Raw genomic sequence first — 14,217 nt, 5'->3', positions numbered from 1 at the left:
GATCATGGTGCTACATAAAACAAAGACAGGGCTAAGGACTTGAAAGTAGTCTTAGCCACATAAAGTGCAACCTGGTGCAAACAGTGCAGGACAAAGACAGTGCAGGACAAAAGACAGTGCAGACAAAAAGACAATACAAAAAGTACAAAAAATACAATACACAAAGACAATAAACAGTAAACAGAAACAGCGCCGACCAGTGTAAATACTGTATGTGAATACTGAATGTTCAAACAATATTTTGTGCAGTAATACTAAAATGAACACAGTTTCTTAGCAGCAGGTCCTTGAGATGGTCCCTCTGTAGAACATGGTCAGGATGGTGGTAGGGAGATGTGCCTTTCTCAGCCTTCATAGGAAGTAGAGACTCTGCTGTGCTTTCTTGGTAATGGAGCTGGTGTTGAGTGACCAGGTGAGGTTCTCCGCTAGATGAACACCAAGAAATTTGGTGCTCTTGACGATCTCTACGGATGATCCCTCGATGTTCAGCGGAGAGTGGTCGCTCTGTGCTCTTCTGAAGTCAGCAACCATCTCTTTAGTTTTATCAACATTCAGAGAATGGTTGTTGGCTCTACACCAGGTAGTTAGCTGTTGCACCTCCTCCCTGTATGCTGACTCGTCGTTCTTGTTGATGAGACTCACCACAGTCGTATCATCGGCGAACTTGATAATATGATTCGATCTGTGCATTGCTGCACAGTCGTGAGTGTGGTGGAAATTCTATTCTATTAATCAGAAGTAATAGTTCAAGTGAACTTTTCCTAAGTTGCAGAGAAGAACGCAGCAGAGTCCTGTGGAATATCAAACTTCTTTATTCAATACACTTTCAAGTGTGAAGTCAGTCTGTCCCAACCTAAGTCTGAATAGAGAGAGTTGAGTTGGATGTGAGGGTGGTGGTCTATTTATACATGGGGTAGACGAAAGGTTCGTGATTGTGTGTGAATGTGTGTCTTCCACTGTGCGTGACTTCCTCTAATCTTGTCTAATCTTGCACAAGCAGGGCGACGGTCACACCGTTATTTTACATACGTCTGCATACGTATGTTCTTATCTTTTACACACATGGACAAAATTGTTGGTACCCTTCGATCAATGAAAGAAAAACTCACAGAAATGGTCACAGAAAAAACTTTAATCTGACAAAAGTAATAATAAATAAAAATTCTATGAACGTTAACCAATGAAAGTCAGACATTGCTTTTCAACCATGCTTCAACAGAATTATTTTAAAAAATAAACTCATGGAACAGGCCTGAACAAAAATGATGGTACCCCTAGAAAAGACTAAAAATAATTTGACCTAAGGGACATGTTAATTCAAGGTGTGTCCACTAATTAGCATCACAGGTGTCTACAATCTTGTAATCAGTCAGTGGGCCTATATATAGGGCTCCAGGTAGTCACTGTGTTGTCTAGTGACATGGTGTGTACCACACTCAACATGGACCAGAGGAAGCGAAGGAAAGTGTTGTCTCAGGAGATTAGAAAGAACAAGCATGATAAAGGTAAAGGCATGATAGACAAGCATGATAAAGGTAAAGGCTATAAGACCATCTCCAAGCAGCTAGATGTTCCTGTGACTACAGCTGCACATATTATTCAGAAATTTAAGATCCATGGGACTGTAGCCAACATTCCTGGACGTGGCCGCAGGAGGAAAATTGCAAAAAGAGATCCAAGGTGAACTTCATGCTCAAGGAACATCAGTGTCAGATTGCACCATCTGTCGTTGTTTGAGCCAAAGTAGACTACATGGGAGACGACCAAGGAGGACACAAATCATAAAAAAGCTAGACTGGAATATGCCAAACTACATGTTGACAAGCCACAAAGCTTCTGGGTGAATGTCCTATGGACAGATGAGACAAAAATTTAACTTTTTGCCAAGGCACATCAGCTCTATGTTCACAGACGAAAAAATGAAGCATATCAAGAAAAGAACACTGTCCCTAATGTGAAACATGGAGGAGGCTCTGTTATGTTCTGGGGCTGCTTTGCTGCATCTGGCACAGGGTGTCTTGAATCTGTGCAGGGTACAATGAAATCTGAAATCTGTTCCATGAGTTTTTTTTTTTTTTTAAGTAATTCCATTGAAGCATGGTTGAAAAGCAATGTCTGACTTTCATTGGTTAATGTTCATAGAATTTTTATTAATTATTACTTTTGTCAGATTAAAGTTTTTTCTGTGACCATTGTGAGTTTTTCTTTCATTGACCGAAGGGTACCGACAATTTTGTCCACGTGTGTATATATAGTGTTCAGTTGGAAAACAGTTCCGTTCCCCTTTGTTATCTTTGCTGTTCCTAGTTTTGGGTGTGTGAGTGTATTGGTACAGAATGTTCAATGTTCATTTTTGTTATTCACAACATTTTCTATTACCTGAGTCAGCAAGGTGAACAGCAGTGGACTGAGCACACAGCCCTGAGGGGCTCCAGTGTTCAGTGTGGTGCTGGAGATGCTGTTCCTGATCCGGACTGACTGAGGTCTCCCAGTCAGGAAGTCCAGGATCCAGTTGCAGAGGGAGGTGTTTAGTCCCAGCAGGCTCAGCTTCACAATCAGGTGCTGAGGGATGATTGTATTGAATGCTGAACTAAAGTCTATGAACAGCATTCGTACATAAGTGTCTTTATTATCCAGGTGGGTGAGGGCTAAATGGAGGGCTGTGGCAATGGCATCATCTGTGGAGCAGTTTGGAATATGCACAAACTGTAGGGGGTCCAGTGAGGGTGGTAACTGGGTCTTGATGTGCCTCAAGATTGAAGATGTCTGTTAACACATCTTGTTCTGCACCTCAAACCGAGTGTAGAAGTCCTTCAGTGCTTCTTTGAGGGAGGCGTCGCTATCACAAGCAGGTGAAGCTGTCTTGTAGTTCGTGAGGTCTCTAGTCCTCAGCAGCGCACGCATGTTAGCAGTCATCCACGGCTTCTGGTTGGAGGGTGTGGTGACGGTCTTGGAGACCGTCACGACATCAATGCACTTGCCGATGTAACTGGTCACTTAATATGTACTCCTCCAAGTTGACGGAGTCGCCATTGGTTGCCAAAGATGTTCCAGTCAGTGCACTCAAAGCAGTCCTGAAGAGCAGAGGTGGCTCCTGCTGGCCAGGTTTTCACCTGCTTCAGAACCGGTTTTGAGCATCTGGCGAGTGGTCTGTATGCTGGAATTAGCATAACAGAGATGTGGTCTGAGTAGTCGAGGTGTGGGCGGGTCTCCACACGGTACGCGCCAAGAATGTTTGTGTAAACAAGATCCAGCGTGTTTTCACCTCTCGTAGTAAAGTCCACATGTAAACTCTGACAATGTAAACAGTAGTAAATTCCCGTGGTAAATAAAATGGCCTGCATCTAACAGTGACAATCTCCACTGACGATGAGCAGTAAGTAGAAAAAAGCACAGAGATCTTGCACCATTCCGTGTGGATATAAACACACACACCACCACCGCAAGTCTTACCGCAAAGAGCTGCATTTCTGTCGGCTCTAAATGAAGTTAGCCCGTCCAGCTGTATGGCGGCGTCCGAAATTCTGTCGCTGAGCCACAGTGAAAACAAACACGCAGCAGTTTCTAATCTCTCGCCGTGTAGAGCGTTTGAGTCGGATGTAGTCCAGTTTATTGTCCAGGGAGCAAACATTGGCTAGAAGAATGGACGGGAGAGCCGGCTGGCTAGGGTTTGTTTTTAGCCTAGCACGGATACCTGCCCGCTTACTGCGTTTCCGCTTCCTCGCGCACCGCTTTCAAGCTGAGGTCACGAAGCCTATCCAGTACATCATCGTGCAGGTTGGTTGTTGCGCGATTTCTGTACTTTATTAGTTCCTGGTGGTTGTATACATGAACACCGCTGTCTCTGGTGTCCATGTACAAGCAATTGTCGGGCTAAGAACCGTAAATAAAACCTTAAAAAATGTAAATAGCACCATATTGAATCCGGAGTGGCCGCTGCGTGCTACTGCCGCGCCGTCATCTTGGCCATCTTGTCTATCTTGTCTCAACTTAACCAAGTTAAGCAGGCATTTCACCTCCCGAAGAGGATATTATACGGAAGAACACCACACAACAACTGAAAGAGACTGTCGTAAAAGCCCTGGAAAGCTGAAATCCTAATCCCTTGTCTCAAATCCATCTTTTGATCTCAAAACCAATGGACTTTGGTGTATAGAAAAAATTGGCCATTCCAATAGTTTCAGACGGGACTGTATCTCTGACATTTTACAATTTAATTATTATTATTATTATTATTACTATTATTATTATTATTATTATTATTATTATTATTATTATTATTTTCTTTTTTAGATTTAGATTTTTTTCCTTTCTTTTTTCTTTCTTTTTTTAGCCATTGCATTGAGTGAATTCTAAAAAATTAGGGACCCTGGCTGTCTAACTTCCTGCATCTTTGCTTGTTGCATGTGTTATTCTTTTTAAATATTCACTTTTGCTAATTTAGTGATAAACAACTATGATTTGTTGCCATAATAATGTTGAATGATTACCCTTTGGTAAAGGTAATATAATATCTTCACTTTTCCATGGCTGTGGTCCTCCAGGAGACAGACGCGCACTCTGCGCTTGCACAATCCCACTGATCTCCCAGTTGCCTGGTGGCTGAGTGGCCTTGAGGGGCTGGGCGAGGAGTTTAGCATTTTCCAGGACCATGGCATCATCATGGCACATTCTGAGTTTTCCTTGCTCATGCATTTCCATGCCATAAAACCTATTAGCCTGAAGAAGACCATAAGATTGGAGGTAAGGTGCTTAACCAATAAATCAAATGTTAGCGTACATCTCCATATCACAAAGTATTATTTTTAAGATGGTAACTCAGTTTTTGTATTGGTTTTGAAAGAATAATCAGAACAGTATAATTTGATGTTGAAATTGATTTTTGTCCTTACAGTGTGTGTGTGTGTGTGTGTGTGTGTGTGTGTGTGTTTTCCAGGTGTCAGATGTAGAGAATATTCTTGGTGTTGTCCATACTGAGAACATTAATATTGTGGCAGAAGCTTATGATGTGGCCTTGGAAATTACCTTACCCAAAGGTAGTTTAAATCCCTCATCCATATCCAACAAGTTTTTTTTTTTATCTGTCCATAAATAACAATTTGCTTGTATTTTGTCTTGATAACAATTATGTTAGGTACGGACAACAGTCTGGACTTTGGCGTAATCAAAGTATCAGAAGAAGTGAAGTTATCTGTTAATCTGAAAAACAAGGGCAAACATGATATTGCCTACAAGTATGTTCACACCCACATACTCTACATAAGCATCCAATGTATGTTTTAATTGTTAAAGGAATAAAAATACCATTAAAAGCTCAGTGGCTAATGTGAAATGTTACTGATGTTTGAGGTTTGTCCTGGAGCCTACGGAGCCTCAAATGCCTAACCTCAACTCAGTCTTCACAATTACACCTCAAAAAGGCACTCTTCATCCCTCTGACCGGTCCACATGTGTCCAAGTAATCTTCTGCTACAACAAGGAGGCGTCTCTTAGACAACAGCCAATTTTACAATGCCAGGTCAGAAGAAAATCCCTTAGTATAGTTTTTTGTTCAGTCTCTGTTTCATGTGAAAAATAACTGGTGTTTGTTTGTTTTAGGTCATTGAGCCAAATATTGATGAAACCATTAAGATCATACCCATCAAAGTGTCTGTGCAGTGTGTCTATTCTAAGTACAGCATCTACCCTGCAAATAACATCAACTTTGGTCCAGTAGTCTATGGTTCCTGCAAGACACAGACAATTACTGTGGAGAATAGGGGTGAATTTGAAATCTGTTTTACCATCTCCAGAATGTTTAAAGATCTCCCAGCATCTGAGCAAAAGAGAGGGTACAGACACTGATCCATACATATCAAGATTTGATCATGTTACTTAATGAATGAGCTTGTCTCTGATTGGAAGTCTTATTTCTTACAGAGTAGGCAAGAGAACTTCCAGAGAGAGTAACTCTGCAAGACCATTATCCACAGCCATGAAACCACGCCAGTCTGACTCTGTTCAGAAGGACAATAATAGGGACACCATACCTTCTCAGGTAAGAGACAAACTTTATATGTCTTGTTATTCTCAGTATATTTCAGTGGGTGTCTAGTTGTTTCACCTTTGTTAAAATTAATTAAAAACTGATTTAAAACTAGACAAGACTTCCAATAACATTAGTCTTCAAATTTGTATGAGTCTAATTTTTTAGTAGACCATGTGAAAAAGCATTCAGCATTTGATCAGATAGACTTCGATAGACTTCATATCCCTTGAATTTTGTTGGTTGCTTTATTGAATACAAATGGGGAAAAAACTGACATGATTTCATGATCACAAAAACCCGCATTTATAACAGGAATATGTCAATTTTTTTTATTTTTACTGTATAAAATATTTTATTGAATTTCATGCCAAAAATTAAGTAACTTTATTTCTTTTTTTGTCTTGACTCAATTATGTAGACACTGCCTATGGGGTTGTTCTCCTTGTCTCCATGCTTTGGCATCCTTTCAGCTGGTGCTCAGCAGGTGGTAACTGTGGACTGTGTGGCAGAGCAGTTAGGCTGCTGGGAAGAGTGCCTTGTGTTGGACATCACTGATCGAGACCCTTCTGACAGCCCAGGAGGCATCCTCTACAGGTTACTAGCAGAGGTCTGCATGCCAGGTTTGTAATTTCCTAAAAACTTTTTACTAGCTTGGACCTAGTACATAGTCAAGCTAATTAATGCTTGAGATTTTCATTAAAGTAATTTAAAAAAATTTTTCACCACACAAGCCTTAATTTACATGTGATAAAACCACAAAAAAATCTTTTAAATTAGCAAAACAGCATGTCTTCTCCATTTACCATGTAATTTGGGACATTTCAATGACAAAATAAGACTATTTTATTCTTTCTAAATTATGCCTCTGTAGCATAAAATAAGATCATGTCAGATCATGGCCAGATATTGTTTGGGAGCACTGTGACTGTTAAGTCTATAGCATAGGATTTACATTTTTTTCATACCCATCAAATATACTGTACAATGAGCCCATATGTGCAGTGGTTGGGGAATTGACATCCTGGTAGAGACAAAAAAGATCAGTCCCTTTAAAAAGACTTTAAAATTCCTTTAAATTCTCTATATTTGTCTTATAGCTGATAGTAACACTGGATATATACTGTAGTGTTTTATGAACATCTTCCATGTTTAATATTTCAATCCAGAGTATTCCTGTATTGTTTCAGGGAGACCTGTCAAAATTTTTGTTTTTGGTAAAATGTGGTAGATTAAGTTAACACTGAGGTACACTATAAATTATTTCATCAAATAGATTTGAGACTTGTGTAATATTTTCCTCTGTAGCTTTTAGTATGTCAGTGGCAAAAAACAGTGATTAATGTGTAATAAATGACAGGTAAATCGAAGTATTTAAAATTGTTTGACTGGCAGTATATGTCTGTTCTTTGTATAGGAATAGCCCATGAAGATATTGCGTCCATCTTTGAAGAACACAGATTGTGCAAGAACAGTAGCATGCTACAGTGTGAGCAGTATCAGGAGGCTATGGGCATCTATATCCAGGACGAGAACAAGTTTGTCTTTAGCAATGTGTTAGTCGGCCAGTCAGCAAAAGCCCGCTTCCGTCTTACCAACCCTGGCAAAATACCCTGTAAACTTAGTTTGCAGGTTAAAGCTGTCAAGGTATGTTTGTGTGTAATTTCTGCTACTGCAAACATGCCCTGTTTAAAGACTGATTGTATTGATGAATGTGGCTCTTACAGATGCTTATGCGGAGCTCTGAGGTGTTTGAGCTTACCCCTACACGGATGAATATCCCCAGTCACTCACATGCCTTTGCTACAATTACCTTCACTCCCCAGAACATGCAGACCTACCTTGGAGTTTTTGAAGCCTCTCTAGAAGGGCCAACTGGGTAAGAGTATACATATATATTTATTACAGAAAATACACCCACTTATATATATATATATATATATATATATATATATATATATATATATATATGTGTGTGTGTATACACACACACACACACACACTTGGCCTAGAAGCTGGAAAAACAGGTTTGTACCAGACTCACAGATTTCGCTCTGTCAGGTTCTGTGTGTTACATCAGTATTTAAGCAGGGAAAGTTAAACATATTCATGCAAATGAACACTTTATTTTAATTGTATTAGCATTAAGGTTGATCTCCTGATTAATTCTAGGCATGTTTGTGTGGGTGTTTTGATAAACTATGGAAATGTTGTGATCTAATTATAAAAGCTGTGAATTATAATTATTGTAATAATTGTAAAATATGTAAATTCTGACAAGATAATCATTTTATTGTTGAAATTAAGTTGAAATATAATAATACATAGAAATATAATTAGAGTATGCTGATTGTACTCATATAACAGATGATGTTCAGGTTGTTTTTGACCTTTTTTTTGACTTTTGCCTCTTGGCTCTACTTTCATGGTTATACAAGGTTAAATTTTTGGTTAGCACTGGCATGTTCCTATTTTAGTTGGTTACAAGCCTATTGGCTCAAAAATTAGTTTACATCACCACCTCTCAAGATCCCCTCTTAGTACAGACACAAGGAATTGACAGTATTTTTTGCCTTATCTTTATTAGTGTGTTTCCTTTGGGCAGGAGCAAGTTGCTGGTGTTTGATTTGATGGGAGAGGGCAATTTGCCCTGTATATCTATTCTAAAACCAGTTCAGAGACGCAAACATGGACAGCCAGTCCTGCAGTTTAAGCGGCTTCTGGTAGACAAGAAACAAATTCTCCCTCTGGTCATCAAGAACATTAGCAATGTACCTGCACAGGTAAGAGGAATGAATACTTTCAACACTTTTGTTGTAGGGCATTAATTCACCTCAACAGAGATATATTTACTGTCTTGACATTTGTAGGTTAGCATTGATCTGCTTGACAAGATCGGAGTCTTTGCTTTAAGGGCAGCTCCTGGCACTGCATGCAGCTACATCACCTCTTCAAACATAGAAAGTGAACCTGGAACAGGTCAGTCTTGAACCCTGATTGCTTAATGATGATTTAATTGTAAACAATTGTACCTTCAGTCTATTAATGAACATAAGATTCTATACATTCTAAGTACTATTCAAACATGATTTTATAACCTTTAAAATATGTCAGCAATGCGGGGATAAAAACAGACCCAAATGTATGATAGCTTAAAAAACAGATTTAATAAATAAAACCAAGCACAGACGAAACAAAAGACAAGACAAAAGACATCACAAGAGACAAGGATTCCACGCTGCCATATGCAACATGGCATGGCTAAATACTAATGACAATTAGACACATAAGTGATAGGTGTGCAGAGGCAGGAAGGAATAGACAAGGGCGGGGCACATAAGTGAACACAGAACATTAACAAAAAACACATGGCCAAAGTCCAGGCTAGATCCTGACAGTACTCCCCCCTCGAGGCGCGGCTCCCAAAGTGCCAATACCGTATCAGTCACCATATCCGGGGGAACCGGCAAGATACAGGAGGGGGCAGCTAGGCACATGGCGAGGCAGGTGGGGGGAGCGAGGCACATGGCTAGGCAGGTGGGGGAAGTGAGGCACATGGCGAGACAAATGGGGGGAGCGAGACACACGGCAGTGCAGCCAGCTGAACAATGTCCACAGCCAAGTAGAAGTGCCGAGCGATGTCCACAGCAAAGCAGAAGCGCCAAGCGACGTCCACAGCCAACCAGAAGCGCCGAGCAATGTCCACAGCCGAGCAGAAGCGCCGAGCGATGTCCACAGCCAAGCAGATGTGCTGAGTGACAATCCCTGACATGCCGCGGCCAGATCCACGTCCAAAGAACCAGAAAGGGAGGGAGGGCAGGAAAAACTCCTCTGCCACGGGGCAAAAAATAAATAAATAAATAAACAAAATATATATAGTGAGGTGGTGTCCTCCGCAGGAAACATGAAGCAGAGAGGCATCCCCAACCGGAACAAACACTGATCGATGTCACCCAAAAAACAAAAGAAAAATAAAGTCCAGGGTTTAACAGGGCAAAAAGAATAATCCAAAAAATGCTCCCACAATTAGCCAGTGCCAGCCTAGATGCTATCCTGCTGGGTCTTAAAGTGGCGGAATCCTTCTATCAGTGATGCGGGGATAAAAACAGGCCCAAATGCAGGATAGCTTAAAAAAACATCCATCCATCCATCCATCCATCCATTTTCTACCGCTTATCCGGAACCGGGTCGCAGGGTCAGCAGTCTAAGCAAGGGACGCCTAGACTTCCCTCTCCCCAGACACTTCCTCCACCTCTTCCGGGGGAATACCAAGGCGTTCCCAGGCCAGCCGAGAGACATAGTCCCTCCAGCGTGTCCTAGGTCTTCCCCGGGGCCTCCTCCCGGTTGGACATGCCTGGAACACCTCCCCAGGGAGGCGTCCAGGAGGCATCCGGAACAGATGCCCGAGCCACCTCAGCTGACTTCTCTCGATGTGGAGGAGCAGCGGCTCTACTCTGAGCTCCTCCCGAGCGACTGAGCTTCTCACCCTATCTCTAAGGGAGAACCCAGCCACCCTACGGAGGAAACTCATTTAGGCCGCCTGTATCCGGGATCTTGTCCTTTCGGTCATGACCCAAAGCTCATGATCATAGGTTAGGGTAGGAACGTAGATTGACTATCCACAACAGACCACAACAGATCCACAACAGACCGGTATATCGACCGCATCACTGCAGAGGATACACCGATCCGCCTGTCGATCTCCCACTCCGTCCTTCCCTCACTCGTGAACAAGACCCCAAGATACTTAAACTCTTCCACTTGAGGCCAAAGCATGTTATCATGCATGTTATCATAGCTCTCCACCAACCTGACGGGGGCAAGCCACCCATTTCCAGCTGAGAACCATGGCCTCGGACTTGGAGGTGCTGATTCTCATCCCCGCTGCTTCACAAAAGGCTGCAAACCGTCCCAGTGCACGCTGAAGGTCTTGATTTGATGAAGCCAACAGGACAACATCATCTGCAAAAAGCAGAGACGAAATCCTGTGGTCCCCAAACCGGACTCCCTCCGGCCCCCGACTGCGCCTAGAAATCCTGACCATATAAATAATGAACAGGACCGGTGACAAAGGGCAGCCCTGCCGGAGTCCAACATGCACCGGGTTCGCAAAGCGAACCAAACTCCTGCTCCGGTCATATAGGGACCGGACAGACCTTAGCAGAGGACCGCGGACCCCGTACTCCCAGAGCACCCCCCACAGGTCGCCACGAGGGACACAGTCGAATGCCTTCTCCAGATCCACAAAGCACATGTGGACTGCTTGGGCAAACTCCCATGAGAACCCTCCAGCAACCTGGCGAGGGTATAGAGATGGTCCAGTGTTCCATGACCGGGACGAAAACCGCATTGTTCCTCCTGAATCCGAGGTTCGACTATCAGCCGAATTCTCCTCTCCAGTACCCTGGCATAGACTTTTCCGGGGAGGCTGAGGAGTGTGATCCCCCTGTAGTTGGAACACATCCTCCGGTCCCCCTTCTTAAACAGAGGGACCACCACCCCAGTCTGCCAGTCCAGAGGCACTGTCCCAAGCCGCCACACGATGTTGCAGAGACATGTCAACCAAGACAGCCCAACAACATCCAGAGACTTGAGATACTCAGGGCGGATCTCATCCACTGTAAACAGTGTGTGCAGGGCACTGCTTCCCCCTCCTGAGGCGTCAGACGGTTTGCCAGAATTTCTTCGAGGCCGACCAATAGTGCACTTGGCCCTCTGGTACCTATCAGCTGCCTCCGGAGTCCCCCGAGACAACCAGGCTCGATAGGACTCCTTCTTCAGCTTGATGGCATCCCTTACTTCCGGGGTCCACCACCGGCTTCGGGGATTGGCGCCACGACAGGCACAGGAGACCTTACGTTCCTGAGAGCTTACAGCTCCGAGTGGCCGCGTCGACAATGGAAGTAGAGAACATGGTCCACTTGGACTCAATATCTCCAGCCTCCCCCGGAATATGGTTGAAGCTCTGCCAGAGGTGGGAGTTGAAGATCTCTCTGACCAGAGACTCTGTCAAATGTTCCCAGCAGACCCTCACAGTACGTTTGGGTCTGCCAAGTCTGTCCAACTTCCTCCCCCGCCATCGGATCCAACTCACCACCAGGTCGTGATCAGTTGACAGCTCCGCCCCTCTCTTTACCCGAGTGTCCAAGACATACGGCCGGAGGTCAGATGAAACAACCACAAAGTCGATCATCGACCTCCGACCTAGGGTGTCCTGGTGCCACGTGTACTGATGGACACCCTTATGCTTGAACATGGTGTTTTTCCAATAACAGAACACCAAAAAACAGCTTAAAAAACAGATTTATTAAATAAAACCAAACAAGACCAAAAACAAAACCAGACATGATAAGAGTCAAGGATTGAGGCATGGCTAAATATTAATGACAATTAGACATGTAAGCGAAACGTGTGCAGAGGCGGGAAGGATTAGACAAGGGCTGGGCAGACACGTGAACACACAACGTAAACAAAAAGCACATGGCCAAAGTCCACATCTTGTGACTGCATAAAGTTGTGTGTACAAATTAAGTGGACAAAGTGGTATTTTTTCTTGCATCAACAATTGGTAACATTACATGATAAGATAAGAACTATAGAGTGTGTGTAGAGTATCTGTTAAACATCAGAAACCAAAATCTGATGCAGTGGCAGCCTTCAGGTTTGTCAGGGGAAGTACAGCAGCTTTCATTTCCTTGGTGCTTGGTATATATATCCAGTTAGTATGAGAAAAGTCAATAAAACAAACAAATAAAAAAAGCTAATAAAACATGACATTTACTAAAACACTGTCTTCAAAGTATGTACTAAAATATAATTTTTTCTTTACAGTAGAAAGGCAGGTGGATCATTTGGCCTCCCTGGCACTAATGGCTGGACAGCAAGCAGAGTTTGAGGTGGAGTTTCATCCTGAGGTCACTCAAATTTTTGAGGCCACCATGCAGCTGTTTGTAAAAGACAACCCATATGAAAAGACACTGATACATCTCCTAGGAGAGGGCTACCGTGACATCATATCTTTGGACAATATCAGCAGCAAGGTTCCTCAGGACCAGAACAGCACAGAAGGTCAGTAAAGACATTGTGTCTCTACATTTTTTACAAAGATTACAATAGAATAATTTATGGATGTTGAAAGACCTTTGTTCTACCAGATTTAAACAGAATCTGCAAACATTGATGGTTTTTTAGCAGTGTTAGCATTCTGAGCCAAGAACAAGCAAAATACATGCCTTGTCTCCATCATCTTTCTTTTCTCTCTACTGTGCACCTCCTACAGCGATATGTGATATTGTGCACTTCGGAGACTGTCATGTAGGCCGGCTTTACCAAAAGACCTTCACTATGACCAATCACAGCAACTCAGAGGTTCTGCGCTTTCAGTGGCCTCAGGGTGAGCCTCATCTGTATTTCTCACCTGAGATAGGCCACCTCCATGCCAGATGCACCAAGGAGGTTACAGTAAGCTTCAACTCAGAGCAGCCCATAGTGCTGACTGAATGGGTGATGAAGTGTAAACTCTGCCAGATAACTTTCCAGCAGCCTGTGGACCAAGTGCCAGACTGGGATGACCGTCACAGGACTGTCAAGTGGGTTGATGTGGAAAAGCCGCTGTCACCTCAGAGACCAGCCAAGAAAAAGGTAAGAGGGTGGTGGGAAAACAAACCATGTTGTCAGGATTTCTGCAATGTCAAGTGTACCCTTATACCAAATTAAGCGTCTTTCATTCTGAGAGGTGGGTAGTAACAAGTTACATTTATTTCGTTACATTTACTTGAGTACGTTTTTGAAAAAATTATACTTCTAGGAGTAGTTTTAAATCACTATACTTTTTACTTTTACTTGAGTAGATTTGTGAGGAAGAAACTGTACTCTTACTCCGCTACATTAGGCTACAATGAGCTCGTTACTTTTCTTTTTACCTCTTTGGTATTCTACGCATCAATTTTAATGTTTAATTTTGACAGATAGAGAAACTTCCGCTAAGGCTCTACCACGTGACTGTTTCACCAATCAAACGTAGTTGTGCAGTCTTGTCACGTTACCATACTCAATCTCAGCAGCGGGACGGGTTAGTTAGCAACACAAACATGTCAGAATCACCCGTCGGCAATGCAGACACAAACGAGGAGGAAAACCCACACCTCTGGCCTCATATTGAAAGCATGTTTACCTTAGTAAAAGTGCGAGAG

The 14,217-nt window shown here is 42.8% G+C and overlaps 2 protein-coding genes across 2 annotated transcripts in view; one reads left to right on the top strand and one right to left on the bottom strand.

Moving 5' to 3' along the window:
* Nucleotides 1-14,217, bottom strand: part of mbtps1 (membrane-bound transcription factor peptidase, site 1) — a 252,276-nt gene that overhangs the window by 107,638 nt on the left and 130,421 nt on the right. The window lies entirely within an intron of this gene.
* LOC132851104 (hydrocephalus-inducing protein homolog) overlaps nucleotides 1-14,217 on the top strand; it is a 75,346-nt gene that overhangs the window by 47,261 nt on the left and 13,868 nt on the right. The window contains 13 exon segments of the mRNA XM_060877739.1: nucleotides 4,545-4,743; nucleotides 4,937-5,036; nucleotides 5,135-5,234; nucleotides 5,350-5,518; nucleotides 5,599-5,831; nucleotides 5,920-6,037; nucleotides 6,447-6,648; nucleotides 7,443-7,672; nucleotides 7,753-7,904; nucleotides 8,613-8,808; nucleotides 8,896-9,004; nucleotides 12,860-13,092; nucleotides 13,292-13,666. Coding sequence (XP_060733722.1) covers nucleotides 4,545-4,743; nucleotides 4,937-5,036; nucleotides 5,135-5,234; nucleotides 5,350-5,518; nucleotides 5,599-5,831; nucleotides 5,920-6,037; nucleotides 6,447-6,648; nucleotides 7,443-7,672; nucleotides 7,753-7,904; nucleotides 8,613-8,808; nucleotides 8,896-9,004; nucleotides 12,860-13,092; nucleotides 13,292-13,666 — 2,416 coding nt within the window.

This window comes from Tachysurus vachellii, chromosome 9 (genome assembly GCF_030014155.1).
Source record: "Tachysurus vachellii isolate PV-2020 chromosome 9, HZAU_Pvac_v1, whole genome shotgun sequence".
In the NCBI taxonomy this organism is placed as follows: Eukaryota; Metazoa; Chordata; class Actinopteri; order Siluriformes; family Bagridae; genus Tachysurus; species Tachysurus vachellii.
This window is presented reverse-complemented; position numbering and strand designations above follow the sequence as displayed.